This window comes from Temnothorax nylanderi, unplaced genomic scaffold (assembly GCF_030848795.1).
Source record: "Temnothorax nylanderi isolate EJ_2023f unplaced genomic scaffold, tnyl_v1.0 TNYL_tig0072_pilon, whole genome shotgun sequence".
NCBI lineage: Eukaryota > Metazoa > Arthropoda > Insecta > Hymenoptera > Formicidae > Temnothorax > Temnothorax nylanderi.
The window spans coordinates 324287-351425 of NW_027249134.1; the positions used below are offsets into that span (position 1 = coordinate 324287).

The 27139-nt window shown below is 43.8% G+C and overlaps 1 protein-coding gene across 10 annotated transcripts in view; it reads right to left on the reverse strand.

Moving 5' to 3' along the window:
* Positions 1–2404: 2404 nt before the first annotated feature.
* Positions 2405–27139, reverse strand: part of Unc-13 (unc-13) — a 92260-nt gene continuing 67525 nt past the window's right edge. For 5 of the 10 annotated variants that reach the window (XM_071708881.1, XM_071708880.1, XM_071708885.1 and 2 more), the window contains 12 exons: positions 18031–18172; positions 17280–17732; positions 16902–17052; positions 14987–15721; positions 14674–14895; positions 14138–14590; positions 13915–14046; positions 13577–13802; positions 13151–13300; positions 12070–12174; positions 11797–11959; positions 2405–11697 (listed from right to left, as the gene is read on the reverse strand). In XM_071708881.1, the coding sequence (XP_071564982.1) occupies positions 11400–11697; positions 11797–11959; positions 12070–12174; positions 13151–13300; positions 13577–13802; positions 13915–14046; positions 14138–14590; positions 14674–14895; positions 14987–15721; positions 16902–17052; positions 17280–17732; positions 18031–18172 (3230 nt within the window). In that variant the 3' untranslated portion in view covers positions 2405–11399. Of the gene's footprint in view, positions 11698–11796; positions 11960–12069; positions 12175–13150; positions 13301–13576; positions 13803–13914; positions 14047–14137; positions 14591–14673; positions 14896–14986; positions 15722–16901; positions 17053–17279; positions 17733–18030; positions 18173–24366; positions 24474–27139 lie in introns of all 10 variants that reach the window. The other 5 variants (XM_071708883.1, XM_071708888.1, XM_071708884.1 and 2 more) reach the window with 5 other exon arrangements.

Here is a 27139-nt window from a genome sequence, read left to right on the forward strand (position 1 = left end):
CTGCTGTGTTGTTACGTCTTGATCTGGCAAAATAATAAAATTATCTCGTGATTCTTCGAAACTCGCTCTGAGATGCTGCGAATAGTGGGCTGTGTTGCAAATATATGTCTTATGGTACACTTGAATGTGATGATATCCACGGATTGGTGGTATGGGGAGAGAGATCTGTTCGGTCCATATCCCAGAATACCAGACAAGGACTTGCTGAAGGTAACCTTTGCGATTGTTGTAATCTGAAGCTCCTAAGTTCACGTCACCCTTCGCCAGAGTTAGTCGATTTAATTCAAACTTCGAGATTATTTCATTTGAAATTAAAATCTGTCGATATTAATTGTCAGATGAAATCGCCGTGTTAGTCATTTAAGTGCTTCCGGCATTATCGACCAAGTTACGATTGTTATTTATTGTTACAGAGAGAAATTGAATTCGCAAAGGAATGCAAGGAGTTTATCAAACCGCCTAAAGCCTGTGTCTAGTCTGGATCCGAGGTTAAGGGAACTTCGTTAACTCCAATTGTACAATTTTAGTGAATATGTATGCGTTCCCAGGGGAAAATGTAGAAATAAATGTTACATTAATTTATAATAATGTTACTTGTGTTTTAAATTAGGTTTTAAGAAACTATAAAGAACTTTACAAACAAAATCCTTTTTATATACTTGATGCCGCAATATTATTACTTAAATAAATCAATTTCCTGCGACTGTTATGATTTGAAATAGCACAATACTATCAAGGGAGATTTTTTATGCTTCAGTGTTTCGGGTGTTTTCCTTGAGAAATGCCAATTATTATATTGTTTATTAAATTTTCAGTTTGTAGGGCGACACAAAATCGAAACTTAGGGCGAAACTTTATTTGCGAAGAAACAATTCTAATATTTTACTCACAAAAATATCCTTAATTATGTTATCTTAACGCTTCGACGTAGGGGAAAGGGGGGGGGGGATAGAATCGTGATATTCTAAAGTGTTTCAGCTTGCGAATTTTTCAATTTAATAATCTGGTCACTTTACATGAAAAATATTACAAACTATTACAAAGGCAGAGAGAAGCCTGAGAGAGGTCTTTTTTCCGGCCTTTCTCGTGAGACTGTCGAAAGCCCCTGTACACTACCGCCAGTACATCCATTTTCGAAATTGGTACTACGTAGCCACGTTCATTATCCGACACTATCGATAAAACATTTTGGTGCGCGTCCGTGCTACATCTGCAAATGTAATATATATATATATGATGTATATTATACATTTGCAGTTTGCAGATGTAGCACGGACGCGCATCAAAATGATGTTTTATCGGCATTGTCGAAAAGAGAAAAAGTGAGAGGGAGAGAGGGCTATTAGATATTTATATATAAAATATAAATATATTAATATATAAAATAAGTTAATATTTATCGATACATGTAAGATATAAATATTAAAAACTGATCCTCAACCAATTGCGCGCGCGTCGAGCCCCCGAATCCGGCCGAATCACGTTCGGCCACTCTCGCCGCCCACGCCGGCGCGGCACGCGGCACGCGGCACTCGGCAGTCACGTCGTCACGATGCGATGCCGCGACCGTTGAATGAATCCACCGATTTCGGAGCAGCGTACGTTCAAAGTCGATTGAACGTGAAATCAACGAAGACAACGTGAAATCGTATCGTGATTCAAGTAAGTGAACTAAGTGATTCAAGTAATAGCACGCTGTGATACAACGTACAACGCTCGTTCATGAATAATTTCTTATTTTCATGACTCGTGTATTTCGTGCCGCGTAATCGCGACTCCTCGTTGTGCAAAGCATGCATTATATATTATATTATATTGTAAAGTAAATTGTAAGAGAAATAAAATAAATGATAGAAATGTGAAAAAAACGTATTGTAAATAGAAGAGGACCGCCGATCGGAATCGGCGGGGGCGGTGGAGGGCCTCTATAGGTTGACCTGTTTCTAGCGGATGTTAGTTAAAATCTAAGATAAAAACTAATATTTAATTTATGACTAAGCAAATGCAAAGTCCAAAATGCATTTAATCGCAATGACATTCGGTACAAGCAGGACGGCCTTTAAAAATATTGCTTATATACGTGTACATACACCTTTTCCTTGATACTAATAGTACCAGTTTAAATAAAATTAAATTATGCATTATCAGATGAAACCGCGCAATTTGCAGATGTAGCATCAAAATGATGTTTTATGTCGGCAGTGTCGGAAAATAAACGTGGCTCTTATACGTAGTACCAATTTCGAAAATGGATATACTGGGGCGCTAATGTACAGGGGCTTTCGAACGGTCCCATGAAAAAGACCGGGATGGCCTCTCTCAGGCTTCTCTCTGCAAAGGATGGAATAAAAGGAGGATCACGGACACGGCCCCGGCGACAGATGGAATAATTTCAGAGGCAAAGTAGTTTCGGATAAGTTTATTAGAGTCCCTGGATTTACCTTCCCCTGAGGCAGCTTATCCCAATAAGAAAGCCATCCTTTTCTATACCCCTCGCTCAAACGGTACGCACCGTCTTGATACATCGCAAGGTTTCACTTTCACTTTCCCTCTCGCTATATTCCATTTTTTTTTTAAGAGCACCCTTCGGATATGGTACGTTGATCGCAAAACGAGGAACGAGAGAAGTGCGCGAAAACGGACCGCGGGTAAGGAAGTTGCGAAATTAAAGGAATTGTCATATCGAACGTGTGACTCGTTTACTTTGCTCTTAGGACGCCAACCGTAAAAACTTCGATACTTTACAGACTCGCTAGAGGCACGATAGCGGCTGCCTGATCGCCCGAGTGTTTATACAGACTCGTTCTCGCGTTTCCGGATTGATTCTACCAACCTTGAGTTATAACAGGCTTTACTTATAATTAACTAAATTACGTCCATTATACTATGCATATTGTTCTATACGTACTATGCTATTATCTAAAACGAAACAATCACTTGCTATTACAGAGAATTGAATAACGTTGATAGAATCGTCTCTACAAAATTCGACGAGATTTCTCGAAGATCTTCGGATACCGAGCAAGATGCAGCCGCTACGATTCCTCCTCGCGATGCGAACAACTTTACCATAGGCAACGTGATATTTTTTTTTAAAACATTTACAATGCGGAAGTATATACGACGATGCAACGCAACGCAATAAAGTAGTCGTAAAATTCAGCGGCCGTCTCTCTCTCTCTCTCTCTCTCTCTCTCTCTCTCTCTCTCTCTCTCTCTCTCTCTCTCTCTCTCTCTCTCTCTCTCTCTCTCTCTCTCTCTCTCTCTCTGTCTCCGTCTGTCGTTTTTAATATGCTAACACGATGGAAACGAAACGTGTATATTGAAACACTTCACAACGATATTTTTCCCCTTTTATGTACATACAATTATCCCAAGAAGATCGGAATACGTCTGTTTTCTGTTTTCACTTTTCTATTACACTTTTGTCACAACAAAAGCGTACCTGAAAAATAGAAAATAAGAAGTGACAAGCTATTCCGTCCCTTTTCGAAGAGTGTTTTCTCAGGCAAAAATCGTTCTGAAAACGATTGGGCTGTGGAAACATTCTCTCATCCGCTTTACTTCTCGCTCGAGCCGTTTTACCTGCACATACGTTTACTTGCGCGAGACAAAAGAGGAGAATGACAGTCAGAAAAAACACGGCGCAGCGCATTGTAACACATAGAGGCAAAAACATGTTGGGACATTGAAATTTTTATAGGGGGAGGGGGTAATTTTGATGGGATAATGAACATTCGGAAAATCACCGCTCCGTGGCTGTCTCTCGGGATTTCTTCTCGAGATATTTCCCACGTTTCTTCTAGATGTTCGGTGAAATAGCATTTGCAGCAAAGCTGATATAGACAATTTATGATACAACGATAAACAGTCTGTGTATATTTGCAACAAGATATCTTTCCTTAAGCATAATTTCTCCGAACTGCATGCTCTTTGCCCAAAGAACCTTTTATTTAATTTCGAGTTCTTTTTCTTCAGCAAATATATCGTAACCCTTCAATACACGCAACGTCATATATTTTCGTAAGTTTTAAATTAAAATCTTATTCAAGCAAAGCTACTGCTTATGATTAATTGAAAAATATGAAAAACACAAGAAATGTATTATCTCCTTGATTTTCAGTTCCTTGTAAAAGCTAGATTGCTTTTGTAAAAACAAAATAAATTTTAGCTTGATTGAGAAATTTGCAGTTTAAAGGAAGCGCGCTTAGCATGAGGGGACATCCTGTATAATAATATAATATGACTCTTAAAATATCATTTGTGTGGTGAAAATGGGCGGAAAAGTACGTTTTTCTCTGAGTTTTAGATATGTTTTAGAATAGATTCAAATCGCTCGAGGAAAGATAAAGTGAAAGTGATGATAGTTCAGAATTATTTCTCGATCGAGCGGGTGAGACAGCAACACGGATCGCGATCATGACCATGTATATGTATATGTATATATAATGTATATACACACTTGTAAATATGTATATAATATGTGCAGTCGTATGTGCAATATATTCTGTGATTACACGATCGAGATGCGATAATATCTTACACGTGCGTGTGTACTGTCGATGCGAAAAAGAAAAGAAAAATTAGATTACACAGAGGGTGTTTTTCGGTTGGGCAACGGCGAACAGACGCTTCGTTCGGTGTCGACGTAACGACGCGAGTGTGACTCGCTATCATGACGATGATGATGACGACGATTGAATGAACAAGGTTCGCACTAATGATCTCTCCCTCGTCTCCCGCCGAGTCGGAAACCTCGAGGTCTCCGACCGGGCCGAAATAATTGTGATCGCGCGAGCAAATAATGTCGGTCGATATCCGAGCAACAAGAATTCTATTTCGTTATATTGCGTTCACTTACGCACGAGAACATTATTGAAGAGGCGAATGAATAAGGAAGGAAAAAAATGCGTTTATTTATACTCTTTCGAGACAATCATTTGTAGCGTTCGCTTTGAAATTGAACGTTTTTAGATTTTTTAGAAGACGATCATATCTTCGTATATTTTCGAATACCTTTTTTTATCTCAATGTCTTCATTCACTCACCCTCTTATCACACTGTATATGTATCATATACAGCGTGTATCACTCGAACGTTGTATTACTCGAATAAAGACCAGCAACGAATCACAGTTAGTTAAACGAATGCTGTACACGTGCCGGATTTCCACCCCGCGTGATTCCGTCTCACGCCGTATATGTATATACGCCATATGTATACAACTGTATATCTAGCTACGACTTAAAATTAATAGTATTTAAACTCTGTCTCTCTGATATAATAATGCGATGATATGGCACGTGGTGTGTGTGTATGCATGTGCGATGAGATTCAACGATGATATATAACTCTAATAGGTCCCTCTCTCGATCGTCTCTTTTCTCTATCTCCCTCGTCCATTCGACTACAATGTTTCCCCATAATTACCTAACTAATCACCCGGGCATTAGTCCCCTCTCTCTCTCTCTCTCTCTCGCTCTGATTCCACATTATGTACCACACTTCTCTCTGGAATCCATCCGTATATACCTACACTCGATTACTCTCTAAATATATGTATACGAACTCATTGAATATATAAATGTAAATAATAAACAGGCGGGACCGTGTTCTCGCGGCGCAATCAGCGCTTGGAAATACAGTTGCCCGAGTTTTAATTTTTATTTGTCTAATACACACACGAAGGTCGCCTTTTTAACGTCAACGTGACGCGAGAGAGTCTCAGACAATCGCACTTACGCTGAATATACGCCGTCAGAACACGGACCTCGGCATTGGCCATACGACAGCTAGGATCTCTCACGTTTAGCATTAACACGAAAACGGTTAACGAATTCATCGTTAGAATCGACAGCTCCTCAACGTATACGAAATATAATTTTCTTATAACCCAAGGAAGAGATTTTATATATCTTTAACTTTTTTTATTCGCTAACTACGTGCGGCACGATATTTAATGGATGATGCGCGATATATCCTTAAAACGAGGCAAGTCGTACTGTATATATGGATCTCTAATATCTAGTTGAACGGTGCGATCGATGCGAGCCGACATCCTCCGTGATAATCGCGTCTCACTATGCATTGATGTCACCAGGATTGTCAGGATTGTCAGGAGAGGCAACGCGCGCTTGCCCGAGCCGCACGATCGCCGTCCGATACGACGGATTGTCGTCGAATCGAGCGAATCGATCAGTGGGACAATACTGGTAATTCACCGGGCGATCGTCGTCCGCGACGATGATGATAATGATCGACGATGACAATGATCCGTTTTTCAGAGATGAGAAGCGTAACGACGGCGCGTGCGTTCGGAGCTTCGATCGTGTGAATGTGGACTATGTGGAGTCACACAAGCGCTATTCCGCATGAATGTGGGTGTGTGAGTGTGTTTTTGTGTGTATGCGATGTGTATTTTGTGTTGTATGGCATTATTTACATATATGTGCGTCCGGTTCGCTGGAGAACAACGCGTCGGCGCGAGTGAACAAACGAAACGTTTATCGATGATGATTCGGTACTCTGGATTCTACGCAGATAAATCCTCTTTGTGTTGAATGTGCGTGTTTCATACTCGGATACAATTGCTTTGGGTCATCTTTGCACGCTCGCGGCCTGCGTAGCGGCGACGTGTCATCGAAATCTCTCTCCCTCTGTCTCTCTCTCTCTCTCTTTCGTTTCCATTCTCCCTTGCTCGAAAAATTTTCTCGACAATAACGGCGCTTTCCGTGGGACGACGAAGCTTGCTTCTCCTCTTCTCGCTCGTTAGTCGTAATTACCTAATAAATCACGCTGGTGATACGCGCAAAAGTTACGCGTTCCGCGTTTTCGCGCGAGTTTTCATCGTGCCTCCTCTCGCGCCCTATTACGAGTTTACTCTTAATACGCTTTTACTTACGAAACACAAACATCCCGTCTTGTTTTATATATTTATTAGGTACATTACATATGTGTCAATACGATTCTCAAGCATAGTATTGTCAACAGTTGTGTATATCTTTTTTTTTCTCCTTAGTTTCCCTTTGTTACGTGATCTCTCTCTCTTCCCCCTGCTAAAAAAATGTATATCTCGCTTACTTAGCGGTCTGGAGTCTGCCTTGAATTTCTGATCGTGATTCTCTACACTTTCATCGACGACCGGACGCAAAAGTTTGCGGCGATCCCTTGGGGATTTCCCTTCGATACAACCGAGAGATAATCCGAGATACTTTACTTTGAATATTTTTTTTACGCTCGAAAGGAACTGTGAAGCAATGATGGATCGATTTACAGATGATTCAGAATCATTCAAAAAAATTAATCATAAACTTATTTATTTAAAATTGTAATTGTATTTATTTAAATTTGCAATCACTCAGAGAGGACTAAGAATGATGTAAAACTATGAAAAATATGTTTTAAGAAAGGCTTAAAAACCCGTAAAATTATAGTATATGGATTTTTTATCGGCACCGTGTCATATGTAATCGTTCACTGAATTTCCTAATTTTTGTCGTTATGCGCTACACACTTTTGCGTCCTGTAATATCGCGTCAATATCTCCTTGCAGCTGGTAATATCGTGGCTGAAGAGTTACGATTTGTCAATGCGGTACACAGGATGTTCCAAGTTTCGCCCATCTACGGATTCTCCGATCAATTTCGAGTATTTTTCCTTAAACGAAAAGTGTCAAGGCAGCGATAAGTTTTAAACTGTAACGTGATAAAAAGTCTAAGAATTTCAACGAGCAGTAGAGATGACGGACCTTCTTTATTTAATATTCGAAGGAAATTTTACTTTCACGGTATTTTTATTTGCGGCTTAGACGTATTTAACATTAGAAAGTTATGAAAAAGGATAAAACTTTCGTTAAGGAGAAATCAACTGCGAATTGATCACAGAATCGATAGATGAAGGGAAGTGGAGGCGAATCTGGATCACTCTGTACATATGTAATATATGTATATATATATATATATATATATATATATATAATCTCTCTTTCTTTTACTCCCATTATTGCGACGAGACTCCTCGGACGTTTACAGAGAATAGAAATATGGGAATGTATTTAAAGAAGAAAAATACTGTTGCTATGTTTAGGATCGGTGTAATGTCGTAGTCATCTATCTTTGTTATCTGTTTCCAATTTTTCTGTACAATTTCCATTTTCCGCGTAGGTACGCGGACTCCGTCTGCAGGTCTTGCCTCGTACGTGTACGTGTATATGTTTCTTGTGCGTGTAAGGTGTAGCGTGTCAATGTCCTCTTTAAGGGGTAATTATCACAGAATACACGAGATATTTTCATTAAGCTTACAAGATATTAATCGAAGCGGAGAGTAGGAGGAAAAATTGGCGGCCGACCCCGTCGACGGTCGCGGGTGGTTGCGGGTGGATCTGCGATTGGGGGGAACGAGTATCGAAGTAATCGTCTGGGTGTGCTGCCCCTGCCCCGTCGACGTGGCCGATCTGAGTGCCGAATTCGCCAGCCCTTTCGTATTAAGTAATGTACTTAGTGTTAGGCAGCGGAGAAAATAGACACTTTTATAAATGAAGATGGTGGCGAGATCGCGGACCCGTGTTTTTCTTTCCTACCAGCTTGAATTTTCCCGATAACCGTCAACGACATATGCAGATGCAGGTACTTCGTAAATCGATCACCAAATTGAAGTTAAAAAAAACTTCCAACAGAATTGTAATACAATTTCGAACATCTTATATCATTGGCTAAAGATATTTTGAAGAATTCGATACCGTAACAATCTGTCCCACTTTTCTTTTAAAAAAAAACTTAAACAAATTAATCTAAACTTAGCGAATATAAATTATTAATTTGTAATCGATTAAAGTTACTTTATTTTTCTTAATGTTAAGATTAATTCTCTCAGATTCTTAAAGAGGCGGGCTCGATCACTGTTATGTGGAATTCTTTAATTCACGGCCTGATGCTTCGACGTATACTCAAATTTGGTAAGCACCTGCAGCTGAAATAATCGGACGTTCATTTTTAAGATGGCTCTCGTCTCTCTTTTCCTCTATCTGCCGATCGAAAATCCCGCGCTCGCAGCTACATCAGCAGTTTTAGACACTATACACAATATGTAAGTATAATCTAGACGTACTACGTAGTAGAAACTTTTGAATATAATAGCGTAATCTCCGGAGTTGTGTTGTACTTGCCCCGCCCGACTCTGCAGCCCTGGGCTGGACGATGATTGGATTCATCGGATACGAGGTCGCGTGCCTTCGAGTTTCTCTCACGGAGGGATCCGACCGAAGCTTCGTGCGATCGTAGCGGATGATAGCGAAGAGGGGTTCTCTCTACCCACCTTCTCGGCCCGATACGTGTTCCTGATAAAAAGAGATCGGCGAAAACGCGGTGGATGCGTTTCTACGGACGGGCGAACGTCCGCTATGCACACGAGGTAAGATGTACAAGATGTGGATGAAGCTAATAGACGGCAGAGGTAGTTATACTAATAACAGTAGCTTGAACGTCCAGTGCCTCACGTCACATTCCGAGATAGGCGTAAAAAAACAGCGATAGCTAAAGAGAGAGAATCAAAAGCTACGGTATAATTACTTGCGCGCGCGCTACAAGATTACAAGTAGCCGTCGAAGTTCACGGATACATTACTCGAATAGCTCGGGTATTACCTAACTTTGATAATATCCAGTAATCGGTCACACTCAGATAATATTCAAAGTACCCAGGGTATCCGAGTACCGACAGCACTTATTTACAGGAGTGTAAAGTTCAATTTTGTAGACTCGTTCGCTCGCCAGTTCGTAGAACGAGGATTCGCGTTCGCAGCGTGTCGGGGGCGTATCGCTGGTTACGTTAATACGCGACTTCCGGAGGCGCGGAGGGATCTTTCGCTCGGCAACGGTCTGGAATCGGTACGCTGCTCTCGCGTAGCTCTCGAAGCTTTCGGGCGGATCACGGCATCATTCGCAACAGCAGCAACAGCATCAGCAACAGTCAGACTCTTACGATCATTTCTGGTATAATCTTACGAATAAGAACGTACTTTACAATTACAATGCCTTACTAACTTGTATCTGTTTTTTTTTTTATTACTAATGGCACGTCGCTACGTGACGTCACAGGACGTGCCTATTTGGTCGTACGCAATGCTACATTTAAACTGTATATTTAGAAAAAACTTCTTCGTCTCAACAATGTTTTCACGTATCTACAGTAAACTCATCCTCCCGAACAAACGGCCTAGAAACGACGCGGTCGTATCGCGTGCGCGCGCGCGTGTAAACGTACATGTGAGTGTTATGCGTATGTGCGTGGTATGTAAACTTTATGTATACGATTCCGGGTGTATTTTCGACTTCGTCCTTTGTTTACAGCACATGCGGCCGCGTCGCGATCAAGGACCCCACCATACGTGGACTCGCTCTTCGTCCTCTTCCATTTCGAAGTCAGTCTTTCGGCGAACGGCGGCGCGTCCGATCGAGAGAGTCTCTGTCGCCTTTTGCGCGAAGCAAAAGCACCTGTACTTGAGTTTCTTCGCGGTGTTGATCTCTCGTCCTATCTTACGTTACGAATATTACCAAATATATTGCGTACTGGCAGCACTGTTTTCACGTTTCGCGTTTTTTTGTCTAGCGAACACTCTCTCCTTCGTATCTCCATCTCTCCCTGCGTCTCGCCTGCGACACCCGCACGAAGAAGAGTCCGATCTGTCTCTTGTCTCATAGTAGTACCGGAGCATCACTCATTGTCGTCGTTATCGCGAGCTCCGCTTTGTCGATTATTTTAATTCTCTATAAATGCAGGCGGGAGGAATCGCCCTTTTTTCATTATTGTAGTAGTACGCAGGACGAACGCCGAGCCACGCGGGGTTGACCTAGCTCGTCGTCCTATCTCGAGATCTGTGGAAGATGGTGGTTCCCGGTGCATCGTCGCTGTCCAGGGACGGGGTTGAAGCTCTGTGTGTGTGTGTGTGTGTGTGTGTGTGTGTGTGTGTGTGTGTGTGTGTGTGTGTGTGTGTGTGAGTCTCGTAAAAAAGGGAGAGGAATTACGCTCGATTGAACTCCACGGCGCGAGGGAAGCTGGAGAGAAGAAGCTCCACGGTAAATCGAATCCCGTCGCTAGGATTGTCCCTCCTTGAGTTGCGTGCCTCTCGGCGAAGAAGGGCGGAAGGGTTCGGGGCGATCGTTTTCGCCGGGTGAAATAGCGCGAATTACATCTCTCTCACGGAATCGTGAAAGGTTTTGTTCGCTTGTGGCACCGAAGGCATCAAAATGCTGACCCCCTTTGGACGGCCTCCTGCTTCTCCTCCTCCTCCTTCTCTTCCTGCTCTTTTCTTCTCTTTCTCTTTCTTCTCCTCTTCGGGCTCTTTCCAAGCTCGAAGTACTCGAGTCGCTTCGCTATCGGCTTATTAACGCAACGTCGTGTCTCCTCAAGTAGGATTCGGCAGCGGTGTCTCCTGCCTGATGTCACTCTTCAGCTTCACGAATTCCTTGGCGATCTCGTCGTTGTTGCGCTGCGAGAGAATACGCAAGATCGTGTAGCCGGTCTCGTCCATCTGGATACGCTTGCCGAGCGACAGCCAGCATGCGCACGAGCCCTCGTCGACGATGTCCTTGAGTTGCATCACCGCGACTCCGACGAGCCTGTCCTCCCTCGCGAAGCAATAATCCTTCACGCAGATGTGCAATTCGTAGAAATCTAGCTGTTGTTGCTCGTTACCGATCATACTGAGGACAAAGACAAGGCAAGAGTCAGAGTAATCTTACATTTGTATCTGTGTAAATGTTAGTAATTACCGATAAATTAAATTTTGCGTCGTAACTTACAAGTCAAAGCTCTCGTTAAATTGCGGCGACCAGTTATTGCTCTTTGATTTCGTCGATTGTTTCCTTTTCTTGCCAGTAAGATGCGGTCCGATTAGATTCACTTCAACGTACGGCCTGAACATGCCCGTCGCCAACTGCCACTTCAAATCGTTCGCGGCCACAACTAAAGAACAAAAGATTTTTAAAAATAAAATTATCAATGAGTAAATTAACAATTAGTATTATTAATTGTCAATGTTATATGATACAAATTTTACGAGATTGTAATCGTACCTTTGACGGTGACTTTCTGCTCTCCCGTTCCCGGATGTGTAAAGAGATCCACCTGGATGCTCACCTCGCCTACCGAGCCTTCGTCCGAACCGGCGGTATCTGGAACTTCAAGAATTCGCAGTCAGAATTTACGCTCAAGCACGATGGTCGTAAAAGCTAGAAATGGCATCTAAACACTACGCGGACTTCGTCTGATTCTGTCTGATGCTATGATCTGAAACTAAGGCTAAGAGAGTTCTAGTTCTCGATTTCTATTTCTAGAGCAGATTACATGCTCTGATAATAGGCAGGTCAGGTACTTGTTGTCAGCATAATTATCAGAGAAGACAAAGTCAGCCCCCGCGAAGTTTTCACGATTTGGTCACACGTGGTGTGTGTATCGGGAATTATAAATTTTCTGGTTTCATCGGTTTTGCATTGAAAGAACAAATCATTTTCTTTTGTATTCGGAGAATTCTAGCGACAATCTCCGAAGTGCGTATGATACAAGTGTCCATGGTGCAGATGATCGATCGATTGATCAATTAATCTGTGAATCTTTTTTTTGGGCGTTTGTTCCTTAAAATTTTCGAAGGAACAGCGTGGCGCTAGATAACGACAAGTATGTCACGCGCTTGTAAGAAGATCGTGTATGGTGACTGGTGATTAAATGACAAAGTTTTCTTGATACGTATGTGTCAGAAGCGTTGTACTGAAAAAACATGAGACCGAAGGAGGCAGTTTGCTGGTCGATAAAGTTCTCAGTAGTAGCAGCAAGAGTGGCGGCAGTAGCAGCAGCGGCAGTGATAACAGCACAGCTTCCTAACACAGCTATCGTTGTCGAGACGTTTTTGGAACATTCTTCTTCTTTAGGAATATAAAGACATGAACATGAAGATTTTGAAAGAAATCTCTTATCGGCTTATTTATTCCTATTTATTAAACGGATATTTTCAAATTGCTAGTAAAAGAGTATATTGTGGAAAAGTGAAGAAGAAAATTTTGCATCGAAAGACGTCTCGACGGAACGATCACAGTTCACTACGGCCTAAAAGTCTCTCCGACACTTCCAGCGACCTTCTAAGGTCTGCTCTGGTGGTACCTTGTCGGCTCTCTCGACGAAGAGAGGGCTTGCTCTGGCGAAGGGGTTCCTCGAGGCTTTCCATACCCTCGGCTCCTTCCCCTTCGTCACCTCTCTCGCTGCTCATCGAACGCTGACGCTGACGTATCGTTGACGCATCGTTCAGCGGCACTGTCCCGACAATTTTCATTACGTCGTAATGTGAGTGTAAACACGCACACGCCGATATATACCGACTTCTCGCGCGATAATTGCGCGACGGAACGTGTAATGTGTCGTTAGAATATATCGTTTGTGCCTAACTAATTCATGTGTGTTCCTGATTAGTTTCGCTTTTATCGCGATTTCGTTCCGCAATTACGTAGTACAAGAAACATATATAAAAATAATAGTTATTTTTACAGTTTATTCATTTGTAATGTGAATAATGAACTCCGAGCGACATACCTTGGTTGACTTGCGAGGTGACGAAGGTCTTGATGAGGGTGTCCGTCGTCTGCGTGTACAAGCTCAACGCATAACGGAGGCTCTGCAGTTCCGGTGATTTCTCCAGGAACGTCTTCTTCAAGCCGTTACCGCCGGCGTGGAAGTACTGTTTGATTGTGTCCAGAGCGACCTCGAGAACCGCGCACTGCTTCGGCGAAAGATTCTTCTCCACTTCCTTGGAGATATCCTGAGTGGATAAGAATGCTTAACAAGAGCCTTGAAGCGATTTTCCTTCATAAATTTAGATAATTCAGTTAATTCAAATCATTTTTGCGACTTGAATAATTTGTTTCAATTACCATAACTCCGCTGAGAGCATTCTTGACATCGGGTTTCCCAGCCATGTGGTTCTTAAACAGCTTCGACATGTCTTCTATCTTGGCGTTCGCAGCGAGATTCTTAGCGTTATCCGTCAGATTCTTGAACATCATCTACAAGAAACAAGAATCACAAATTATAACATACGTCGCTTAATAATACTTCTACCAATTTTTTTCAAATAAATTTAATCATAACACGTACGCTCTTATCCGTCATAGGTGGCAAAACGACGGTCTTTTCTAAAATTCTCATGACTATCTTCCACAGTTCTTTCAATAGTCTCTTCAATACCGTTTTCTCGCACGATTCAGCGTATAGAGATAGGCTACCGTCGAGTAGAACCATGAGTGGCCTCAAAACGTCGTCGGCCTCCACGGTTACGTTGTTTCTTTGCGCTGGCTGCGACAGAGTTACCTGTCCTCCGCCTTTGATAGCCAACAAAAGGTCCCCTAGCTCCCTGACGGAAACTGTTATTCGCGGTTCCAAACTGTTCGCGAATAGTATAGCCAAATCATCCAGAGCGCTGTTCAGCTGTTGTTGCAGCTCTTTCAATATGTTCGCCGCGTCCTCCTCGAGCTTGTCGCCGCCCATCGACTCGAACATCTTTTCTAATTGCACCCGAAGTTGTTGGATGTTATTCATTAAAATGCACGCCTGTGGAATAAAAGAATTTGTAATAAAGTCTGTCAGTAACTTTGCGCGAATTTTTGTAAATTTCGTCACTCTCGGGCACGTACAATTCGTTCCTCCTTCAGATGGCTGGGGAATTCCTTCTTTACTATATCCGCGTAAGCCACCAAAACTTTGACGATGGTCTTCGCGAATCTCTTCATATATCTCTTCCAGATCTCCGGGTCCGGACATTCCAGCTTCGACACCACGTCGAAGCACTGCGTCAGCTGTGTGAAAACATCGACGACGGAGACGCTGAAGAGCACATGCTCGCTGCTCTTCTGGAACTGTAAGAAAAGATTGAAGAACCACATTAGAGAACGCTGCTGCATCGCCGTATCGAGACTCGTGGATAAAATCACGTGGGATATCACTTACGCCTTCCTTTTTATCTCTACTAAAGGCACCGTGGAGATATTCTAATGAGACGTCATCGTTTTCATTGAGCCATTGCATGACGAAAGGCTCGAACCAGGCCGGGTATTCTGGTACGGCGCCCTTGTATGGCGGCACGTCCTTGACGTAATTGGCGTGCAGCCACTTGACTTTGAAGTGCAGATTCATATAGGCCGAGGACTTGCACAGTCTATGCTGCTCGTGCTCCTCCAGGGCGTACTTCATGTCCACCGCGAACAAGGACCACATCGTGGCCGCCGACAGTTGACCGATGTTGAACTCCTGAGGGAATTGATTTAACACGGGCGCATAGCTGTTCTTGTCCTCCTCGATCACCGAGACTATCAGGGCGATCAGCTTGTGCCAGAAGTCGAGCGAGTCGAGCCGCGGCCCATGATCGTCCGAATCCCGTTTTGCCTCGTTCGGATCCGCCTGGAACTCTCGATTGTACAAATCGTAACAGTTCTCGAAGAGGAACTGGTAGGTCGATCGCAGGCACGCCTTCACGCAGTCCTTCACGACGGTGCTGGCCCGCGGCGGGCTCGACAGTTCCTGGACCTTCATACGGAAGAACGTAATGCTCGTCAGCAGGTCCACGGTGCTCTTCAGGTCCATCAGCTTCTCCTGAGTCGAGGCCGGGAAGTTGTTCCTGTACATCGACAGGTCGATCCTGAGGGAGTTGTGCAGCTGATCCAGTAGCTTGACGAATTTTTCTTTCTATAACGAGAATCGTCTACTTAGTTTCTTTCACCAGTAGTGGTAGTTGCGGTAAGGTTTCCTTTTTGAGAAAATACGCTACGATAAGTACATCGACTTTTTTTTATTTTACCGCGGAAATTTTTTTACCGATGTAATATCTATGTTTCGCTAAGAGAGTTCCTCGAATTTTTTTCTCTTTTGATTTTTAGCCGAATTTCTTCGTGCTCGGAAAGTTTCGCGTAATATTTTCGAAGAGAAATATCATGCATAATTCAAAAGTATGAGAAACACATACTCGCTCGTACACCAGTTCTCTTCCGGAATTAAGAGATTTATGAATTTAAATTTTGTACGAAATTTCGATTTACATATCGTTCGCTGTTTTATGGGAGAGAACGTCGATTTGTAGAGGTATGTGAAAAGAATTTCCATATTCCCCGCGCGGCGGAAAAATCCATTCGCTCGGCCTTGGCTGCCAGTCAGTTAAACTACAGATGGTGGAAAAAGAACGCGGTCAAAGAGAATCTTAATTAAAATCTTAATTAAGTGCATACGGTCTTTCCGCTGTTTTTTCTCTTTTGTTCAAGAAAAAGTTATACGCTAAGAAAGAAATAAAAAATGCAATCATAAACACGGCGCGACCTTGCCACTCTTTAATACAGGCATGGTTTCGTGACTCGACAGGTTTTGGGACCGAATGTAAGCATCTCTCGCTTAGACTTTATTGTCTTTTAAAATCAATACGGCTAAAAGTCAAGTTACTGATTCTTGGAAGAAATCCATTCTAATCCGCTAAATGACCAATTCGCCAAGATTCAGGCTTTATTCAAAGCACCTCGATGCCGGCAGAGACTTCGCTTAATCCCTCTCGAAAGTTTGTGAAGTAATTATTTAACCAACGTTATATATATATATTCGCGTCGGCTGATCCCTTTATTCCTAGTGACCTGGTAAGAACGGAATTGACGGAGGGTCGGGGAAAAGGCGCGTCCTTGCGCAAGTCAACGCGTGACCGTCTAGGTGTCTAGGATATGAGAAGTAGCTCGGAATAAAGGATAGCGCCGGTTGCCAGGAAATTGCACGAGTATTTCTCGCTTCTCTCGCCGGCGGGTACCATTACAGCCTTCGCCATCCCTTACTCCTCTACTGCGCGCACGGCGGAGATACCGCGGCGCAATCTTCAACATCCGGCACTTACCCCGAAGTTACTGGCGGCAAATCTATCACTGGCCGACACGGCCGGACTGGCGGTCGTGTGGGCGTAGTACGCGTTTATGTTTGCCAGGAGGGTCGACATAACGGCCGGCACGCCTGGACACAGGTACTTGGTTGAGAGGCAGTGGAAGTGCCTGGAAAATACGATATCACGATTGTATCGAAAAACCATTCGTCTTGATTCTCTCTACTGCTTCAGAGCGCTTATCGCAGTTTATTTTAATCTGAAATTCGTGATTTTAACTTTTATTCCGCTTATTTCGGTTTCAATTTTAATAAATATTGTCTTGTTATTACAAAAACCAATAGTCGTTAATTGATTAATGGCCAATTGCGAATATGTGGCTTAGACGATACTCACGTCATCGCCTGGTAGATGCTCTCGATGCCGTAACGCATGGCGAATTCGTCGACGAGCTCTTCGCCGGGAGGATCGAAGTAGAGCTTCCAGTCGTCGTCGCCCTTGTTCTGAGGAGGAGGCAAGATCACCATGCCGCCGTTCTCCTCGCACAGACTGTGAAAGAGATTCTCGTGCAGGCAAGTGTACTGCACGTGGTAAGGTGCCACCTTCTCCTCGCCCTTGATCTCGACGCTAATGTGAAGTCGAATGGCGCCCGACACTGCGCTCTTGTCCGTCCTCTTCTCCAGGTTGTACCAGACGTCCATCTCGCCGCTGAGAGTCCGTACCTCGATGATGGTCTGCCCAAGAAAGTCGTCGCTCTCCCTCGTCAGTTTTTGCCTCAGCTTCGACTTCAGGTCGTTGTCCTCGTCCCACACCCGAACTTTGATCCGATCGGACGAATTGTGGCACTCGCTGCGAACAGGAATTTGTGGTTTTTACGACGCCTATCGTAATGCACTTTAAATCACGCTCTTCCTGAGACCAGATTGAATTTTCTTCCAGCGATCTTAAACGACTGATAAATTTATCGACAAAAATGTACGCTAATGTAATTTTAACAATGGAGAAGTAAACATGTAAATATGTGCGAGCAAACAATTTGACGTCATCGCTTGTGAAAACGAAAATTCACAGTCAGCAAGATTGAGAGCGGAGAGAGAATTACGCATTTTGCTGGCGTAGCAGAGAGAAACTTGTCGAAATTACTTACAAGTAGAACTTTTCGTGCCAGACTGGATTTAGTTCCCGCGGCATGGTCCTCGTGCGTTTCTTTACTTTGCCAACTTGGACCGTCACGTAGGGATCGGATGTGCCGCTCTTATCTTTGGCGATTAATCCCTGAGCGCTGATCACTAAGGACGGAAGAATACAATTAGGAGACCGTTCGTCAGGCTAATGCCTAAGGTAATGCCTGGAATTCCAGATGGAACAGACTGAGCGCGAAGAATTTAATTCCCGCGGGCGTAAATTTCTAATCTTGCGGTGTACATAATTCGATTACCGCGGGACAATACCGCCGAATGAAAACATTACCGAAGTTTTGCCAGCTGGCCAGTATCCAAGAACGCGACTGCGAGAGTTAATCCAATAGAGCTAACAGAACCGGATATCCGTCGGAACATATGTTCGCACCGCGCTGGCGAAAAAAAAAGTTTGCCCTGAACCCGCGCATTCCACTTTCAATCGCACGATTGCGTCGCGATGAAATGGCATACGTGGAACAATATCCGCGTGTCTTTATCATATTTCTTCCTCGTATAATCGGGCGAATAAAACGGGCGGGCGATAAAACCGTCGCGTAGAATCTCGATTCGCGACTCGCGCCCCGACGAACTTAAACGGTATACCTTCTTACGCGATAAGCCAACTGAAATTACGAACTATCCTGCGGGCCCGTCGCATCGTTCGGTATAGATCGTCGTTTCGAGTCGACGGGGTAGCCGGACGATCGGTCACAAACGCGTGGTTACGACTTTCAAAACCGAGGCTGCACGTTCATCACTGCACCCCCGAAGCGATAAAGTTTTACTGTCCCGTCCCGATTCTGATTTAGCGACGTATTTTATGCACATCCTCCGTCGGCGTTAGACCGCATTTACGCCACGACGATTTCACGTTTATTACTTATGATAGATATAATCCGCGCCGTATCATTGGAGTTGCTCTACTTCGACAGTGACTAATAAGGCAAAATAATGTAAAGATTTTATGTCGTTAATTTATGTTAATCACAGACTCTTGGAGAAAATAGAAGAAAATAGAAACTCGTATTTTCCTGAACGCGACTATATATGAATCTAAGAATTGCTTCCATTTTTTTCGCTATCGTCAACTTGATTTTTTCGGCGCTTACGATAAATAGACAGCGGACTATTTGGAAGAAGTCTTTTCGCGGATGTTTCATATTCATCTATTCGCACGTGCGCGTCGGCCGAATGAATAAATATGACTCTGCTTTATGTGAGAATTTAATTAAAAACAGGTAGTTTGAAAACAGGTAGTGAGTCCCGCAGGGCTTTTATCTCGAAATATTCGAGGAATTGAGAAGAGCTGATGCTCCCCCATTGTATCTTTTCCATTATTAAATTCGTTGGGTGTTTTTTTGCGAAACTCTTCAGATTTAAAACAATCAACTTTATTCCCCGAGGGTGAGAGGAACTTGCGGCGTATTTCAATTTTTAAACGGAAGAACTATTACCCATACGTACACGGACGAGTGACAAATCAATAAACGTAGATAAGTCAATTTACGATTGGTATTTTTCAATGGCAAAATGGCGTGAAATATTCTCTTTTTATCCGTGTCATCATAGTTACAAATAATTATATACGTCGTGTGTGAGAAGATGCATGCAAAGGCTCAACATCCATCCGATTTGGACATTCGATATCCATTGTAGGCAGCCATCGTGAAAGCGTGCAAAAGCTTGGCTTGGATCACGTACATATATATCATATAATAACGTACGTATATGAGGATACATACGTATACGTCCACATACATATATAAGGCATATATGTGACATAAAAGGAATATTTAAAACATATAAATATATATAAGTATATATATATATATATATATATATATATATATTTGGGTGTGTGTGTGTGTGGGTGTGTGGTATCATATATCAAATAACGTGCTTCGGTTTGGATCGACGGACAGACACACATGCCCATGCTACTAACTCTTTCTGATTCGCACCGCCGATTGCAGTGGGGACGATCGTCGATGCTTCCTGCCCTCGATGAATGTCGATTTCATACCTAATCTCATTAATCATCAAGTCATCGCCACAATCCACTTGGTGAGAGAGATGTCAAGAGTCTCGGCGCGTACAGGCGCGTCCGTGTATTGTGTGTGTACGTGTGTATATGCACGCATGTGTGTGTGAGAGTGTTAATTTGCGCAGCAGATTGCGTTTTACAACGTCTGCACTCTGTATATAAATGAGCATTGCGCTTCATTAATTTGATAATTAATCCGATGTAAGAATATTATCGCCATATGCGATAATGATTGAGGCAGGTTTATGGATTTGTGCAGCACCGATTTATGCGTTTTATTGGAGCGCAAGGCGCTGAGGTGCCCACGCACATAGCGCTCAGCAGATGATGCACGCGATAGAAATTGAGCACTTCATCGCGCATAAAAATTACGAATAAAGCAAATGTATCGAACATTCGAAAAATCCTCGCTGTTAAACGAAACGATTTGGACGGGGTGAACACGTTATGCATGTTTTACGCCGTCACGTCGCGTTCTGCATGACCCGTTATAACAGAACTCGGCATTTAATTTTTAAATACCAAAAACCCGGAATATAACGCTTCGCTGAATTTCACGTCTGATTTCGAAAAAGAAAATGTCGGATCGATCGTTGCAACGATTGATATAGCGACGCAACATAAATATTGCAGTATTATCATCGTTATCGAACGTGTAATTTGTCGTTTGCGTGTGCGTTACGAGGTCGATCGTTATCAACGCATATTGGTTCTGCGTGTTAAGTCGCGTACTTACTCCGTACGCAGATCCAATCTCACGATTGAACACACACTCACACGCCAATTTAACGTGTCGGGCTCGCAGCCGTGAGTCGCATTCATTTTTAATTGATCGTACTGCGGCGATGCGTACACATTGGTGGCGATTATGCGCGGTGTCGCGCGCGGAATACACTATATACGTTTTCTCTGGTTTCTTCTTATTTTATCTCTCTCGCAAAGGGAGATTCTCTCCCGCGGGAATAATACGATCCTTCCCGCGTCTCTCTTCGACGCTCGATTCTCCGGCGCAATCTGCAGCGGTATCTCGTCAGATCGTAGTCATTTTAATTTGCGCCCAGTGAGTCAGGAGATTTGATTACTGGGGCGGAAGAGGAAGCGGCGCCGACTGTTACCACCTCCGCTCCACCTCTTTCCCCCAATTCGCACTCCCTTATTTCCTTGAATCTCCTCCCTTATTTCGTGGCGGTTAACCCGTTGAGAGCGCACGATCAAAATCAGATTACTCTCCGAAAGCACACGGGGAAACGTCGAAGCATTAAAACCAAGAAATATTGAATAGCTCGATCCAGTTTCTCGAATTATTTTGAAGAGAAAATTTTGACCCTTATTTATCTCAATAATGAAAAATAACGCTCGAATATCTTCTCGCAAAGATTTATACGTATACGTTTCGTAGTTCCAGGTCGATATTGCGTCGCTTCTTTTCCCTCGAATGTAATTCTTTATCAGGACGAAAGTCACGAACAGAGCAGAAATGGTCAAGCCAACGAAGCAAGCAGCCAGCACGCGGTTGACAACCGGCAGTTTCTTGGCGAACTAACTTCGCCCAGAAATTGTCTCAATTTTCTTCCGCTTCTTTTTTTGATTATCCGAAGTCGTTTTCCGCGCCGAGGGTACATAAACGCGCGACGAAAGAAACGCTCACGACGGAGAGGAAATAAAAAGCTTAGAAAGGAGGAGAGACGCGCTGTCTAAAACAGACTATTCCGCCGATTTTCATTCCTCTCGTTTCTTTTTTATACCGCGTCCTATTTACTTATCTCCCGTTCTCAACGGGATAATCGTAACCTTCCCTTTTTCATACCGCCGTCCTCGCTTTTTCCCTCGCTACTTCCGCTGTTAGCGGTGGACTAGGAAAGCGCCGCTGGATACGTCGGCAGCTTTTGAAAGGCAAAAAAGTTTCGTTGCAGCTCGCCGTGCTCTCTGCTTATCGACTTTTCTCCGCTGGAACACGTTCCGTGGCGCAAATACCGTTCATCCTCCTTTATCTTTCCAGCTTGATCGTAAATAATTAAGTACTCCTCTTAGTCTCCCTCAGTCTCTTGCATTACGTTAAGTGCGCAAAATGTAGTTTATGGTAAATTTTATGTGCTTTTATGTCATTTGAAATACGTCCGCGTTCTCCGTCCGCAATTCGCAGCTTTTTGTTCTGCAGCTTCGATTAACGCAGGGTGGAACGATGTGTTAGAACCGTCTTGTTATCGTACCATTATTGAGGCGTTAGATATATATACGAGCGATGATAAGAGATATGAAAGCGCTCCTGGGCGCGCTCAACCGAAACGTTAAGGCCCTCCTTTGGGAGCCACGGCGAGCTTCGGTTATTTAAGACGACCGAGACTGCGAGACGGGGAAAATTTCCTCCGCGTGTAAGATTCTCTTCACTCGGGTGCGCGAATCCCCGCAGCAGGAGCGTCGCTGCAGGCGTAGCTCGAAATGGTTCTTCCATATTATCCATTTGCAGGTTTCACCATCGGCAGTGGTCTTAAATGAAAGAAAACAAATCGAATATCCCACTGGATTTTCCTCCGACGAGTTCTCTTAGCTCCTCGCGTTTTCGGCGAGTTCCTGGCGTATCTCCGACGTGACGTCCCCGATCGCATTTCGACTGTTTCTCATTATTGGCTGCGAGCCACGTTGATCGGGGGACACGTTAGCACTCTTTCCCTTTCTCTCTGTGTTACATTTTGCATGCTTGAAATATTAAAGAGACGTGCTGAGAATTGAATTGGCGGAATTCTTGCGACAAACCGATATAACATTATGCTGTAAGATTATGACGAGAATTCCGAATTCCGCGTTTCCTGATGAATGGGGATATGCCCGCGTTCAGTTGTATTCTTTTATGCAATTTCCTAGTAGATAAGAAATATATCTATTCATACATGTATGATGTGAATGGGCTGCGGAGGCTGAGCACAGCTATTACGCTGGTCTGTACGTTGAACTATCGATCTTGGCGAAGAGGAGCGCATATGTATGCAGCTTGCACCGCTCGCGTCTGCCACGTCGTTCGCGACACGACGATTGCAATTCCGATCGGTGAACTATAATTTTCTACGACATACGCTACTTGTAATACCGTATAAAGTTATACGCCCCGGCCGCTTATCATTTTTATTGGCATCTGGGCGTTGTAGCAGCGTCGGCGAATTGATAAAAATCGGAAGAAATAAAAGTCGCCGCTGTGTGTGAACGGGAAAGGGTTGCGTATAGTCGAGAGGGTTTTGGCCATTCCCGAATGGCGTACAAATGGCATAAATCACCGATGATTATATTTGCCGATTCGACATGTTACCTTGACGTTACGGATCTGGACAAATCCGTTGGAACGACGTCGTCACGCTTTTCAGTCGACCGACCGGCGGAACTTCAAATTGCTTTAGTTTTCATTGTAGCAACAGGAATGCGAAACGAGCATAGCAATATATATATCGTCCAACTTTTAATATATTTCGAAAGTTTACGCAAGAATGAACAGTAACGTCGGGGAGAGATTCAAGTACGCCCCTCGATCGATTCTCGGGGTTTGACTTCGTGCCGGACGAAGTGCATCGATCGCACAATGTGCATGCCCCGGTGGTGCAATTGGAATGCGAGAACTCGACTGCGGAGTACGCGGCACAACGCAAAGTGTACCTCATATATCACGCGCCGTTGCTTATCAACCTGATGGTGCTCTGTGATATAGATCTTTTCGTGTTTGCTTTGAAAGACGAGAGTCGTGCGCGCGCGAATAATGACGATTGAAAAATTGAGATACGTGTGTGTGTGTGTGTGTGTGTGTGTGTGTGAGTGTGTGTGAGAGAGAGAGAGAGAAAAAAGAGAGACTGTGCTCTTATCAAGGGGCGCGCGCACACAGGATGCATAATACGTCGCTTCTGCTCTTGATTACGGATTGTCGGATGAATTCGCGGCCTGTCTGTTTCGAGGCGAAGTTTCAAACTCATCAGAAAATCTGTAAGCGACAGAGATTACGCAACCGTGAGATGCGCCCCGTAACGCGGTGATTTTCGAAACTTTGCTCTCGTGATTCGGTGAAAGAAAATAGTATCACGGAGGAAAGTAAATGGTGATCATTGTTCGCAGAGAGTTTCAAGAAGTTTTCGTGTAAGTGTGTATTTCAAGCGTGTGTGTGTGTGTGTGTGTGTGTGTGTGTGTGTGTAACGTGGTTACAGAACTGAGTGGTGGCTCATTATCGAGATTGTGGTGAAGGATCGTTAAAACGCTTTCTAAAGTATCAGTATCGTGTCACCTGTGATGGCAATCTTGCAGGACCACTTGCTGGTACCCTCAAGGACGATCTGTTCGGCCTGCTCGAGGCTGTCTATGTGGGTATCCGGGTCGACTGAAAACGTCGTGCTGAAAAGAAGACAATGTCGTCGTCATCGGATCGTCCTTCGACAACCTCTCGTACCCTTCTCCTCTTATCGTCACTCCTCCTCTCATTTTCACGCTTTTTAGAGATTCCTCGGAGAGGAGGATCCTCTCGAGGCGACCAGGAAGTGTACGTCTTACGGAGGCCACCGAAGGACGCGGGATCATCGCGAGGCGGAAAAAAATCGTCCGTAATCGTCCAACATCATCCAGCAGCAGCGACGGCAGCATATTCAACAGCTCAGCTATGCTAGCAGGAATACATTCGCGCAGCCAGAATGCTAAAGTATTTTTCCGGGGTTTAGCCTGTATGTATCTCGGTATTTCGTGTATGTGTGTGAGTGGGTGTCTCGTGTGAAAGCAAAGCGAGACGTGTGAGTTAGATCCGCGCCTCAATACAGGATGAATTAGCTCTGTCCGAGTTTCTCCCCTGTGATCTCCTGTACCTTTTGCGAATTTTGCGCGAGTCGAGCATACGGAATTTGACGGATGAATATGGATGATGGATGTCAATCGGGACTACTCGAATTATAGCTCGATCGGAAGCAACGCGATTGATTTTATTTACATAAAAAAGGATTCACGCTGGGATTCACGCTTCGGTGTGGAGGAATAATAGATGGATTGAAGCCGAGGAGAGCGAGAACCGCGTCGATCACAATGCGTTCCGTACAACGGAACGCCATACCAAGTTCCATCGAAGTTTCGTCGCAAATACACGGAAGTATGTGCAAGAGAGACCAATCGATCACGCCGATACGGTAACGAGCGCATTGCCATGCCACCTGTTAATCTCTCGCGGTTGTGGAATTAGGGTTGTTTTATACAGGAAGCTGTTCTTCTGCGAGGGCGCGTCTACCAGCCTAGAATAAGAAACTTGTTGCTCGACTTGCATGGCCCACCGCCAACACGAGACTTTCATTGATCTCTAAGTTATGGTCTCTAAATAATCGTTTTACGAAGACGATCAACTATATGAACATCTTTATAAGCGCAACGACCGGGTTACTCGATAAAATTTCTACCTATCTATTAACTCAGAAAAATCTAATTTTCTCTTTTTTTTTTCAAGGACTAACTGCAGATATCTGTTACTCGTGATCGAAAGTTTGGTGTCAACATCGAGTTAAAAATTTCTAAAAAAAATTGCGAAAATTGGAGCGTAGGTTTGGAGTCAGAAGATAACTTGAGATAACGTAATTTTTTTGAGAGTGAAAGAGAAAAAGAATGATGAATCGAAATTCTCTTTTAAGTTACGGCGATCAAACAACGTCGAATTATTCTTCACTAAGTATGCTGCGAGGGCTGTGTATGTATTTACATTTCTACCATCCCCGTCGGCACGATAAAACAACGATTGGAAGAAGAAAAGTTTCATCTTCCCTTTTGAACCGAAGCCACGATGGTCCTGAAGACCCACGTGTCATCGCGTGAAATGAAAGCGGCGAGTACAAAGGCGGAATGCGAAATATTTCGGTCAGGGTACTTTTTCCTCGATCGAGTATTTCTCCTGCACGTGTTTCCAGCAAAACATCTCGCACGGAAATAGTCCGTGGGAAAGAAATCGATACGCACGTAACGCACGACATGTGCCAGTGCGGTTCGTTTACGAGAAGTTAATAAAACGACGCAGACTAACTTGAATGTGTTTTCAATAGGAACGTAACTTTATAAAGGTACTTTGAAACAAAGAAACAAAGAAAATGTACCTAGTTTCATTGTGACGTATTGTCTCACGCTTCCTGCATGCCCGACAAACTTTATCGTCTACAATTTATAATCGTAATTTATTTCCCGAGATAAAGCGTATAGGAAGCGCGAGAGGAAGGACAAATACATTTATCTATCCTTCAACACCTACGTCTTCGTAATAAAATGCAAACCGTTGAGCTAATCCGACATCTATCGAGACGAATTCATTTTCCTTATCTTCGACACGCGAGACCTATATATTTCCGCTACGGGTTTCGAACCGAGCAGCTAAGCTGACGCGTTCGATCGGGGCGATGATCGATGCCCCGTGACGTTCGACTCTCATCTCGCAGCAAAACGCAACGGAAAAAGAGAACGTGTCCTCGATATACCGAAGATTACAGGTGGTCGGTAGATTGCTTTCGATAGACGTCGCTGTGGTATTGGCCTATTGGTCAGGGACTCGCGTTCATGGAAGCTCGACGGCTATAGCCGGGCCGGGTTTACCTTAGACAATGGCAACGGCACATACTTGCCGCCACAACAAGTTGCCACGTGACCTTAATGGACTTTCGATTGAATTCTCTCGGAGGAGAGGAGCATCGCGTGACGCCCTGACCAGGACGATCGCACGACGCGGGGAGTATGTAGGGGGGAGTATGTACATGTAAATATATACATTCACCGTGGAGACCCATATATCTTCATATCGATGCGTAAACAGACACGCGAATGCGGCACTCGAATCAGAAGCGTGTACACGGTGACCTGGTTAATGTGATTTCGTTAACGAGAAATAATGAGAGCGGCCCGTGGATGCGTTTCAAGGATTTCCGGAGATACTTCCACCGAACGGTAGTAATTGAGACGTTGTTTCTGGAGGAAAATTCGCGCGCTCGAGCCGAACTGCGAGAGATTTCATTTCGCCGATGGAACACGAAACTCCACTCGTTCCCGGG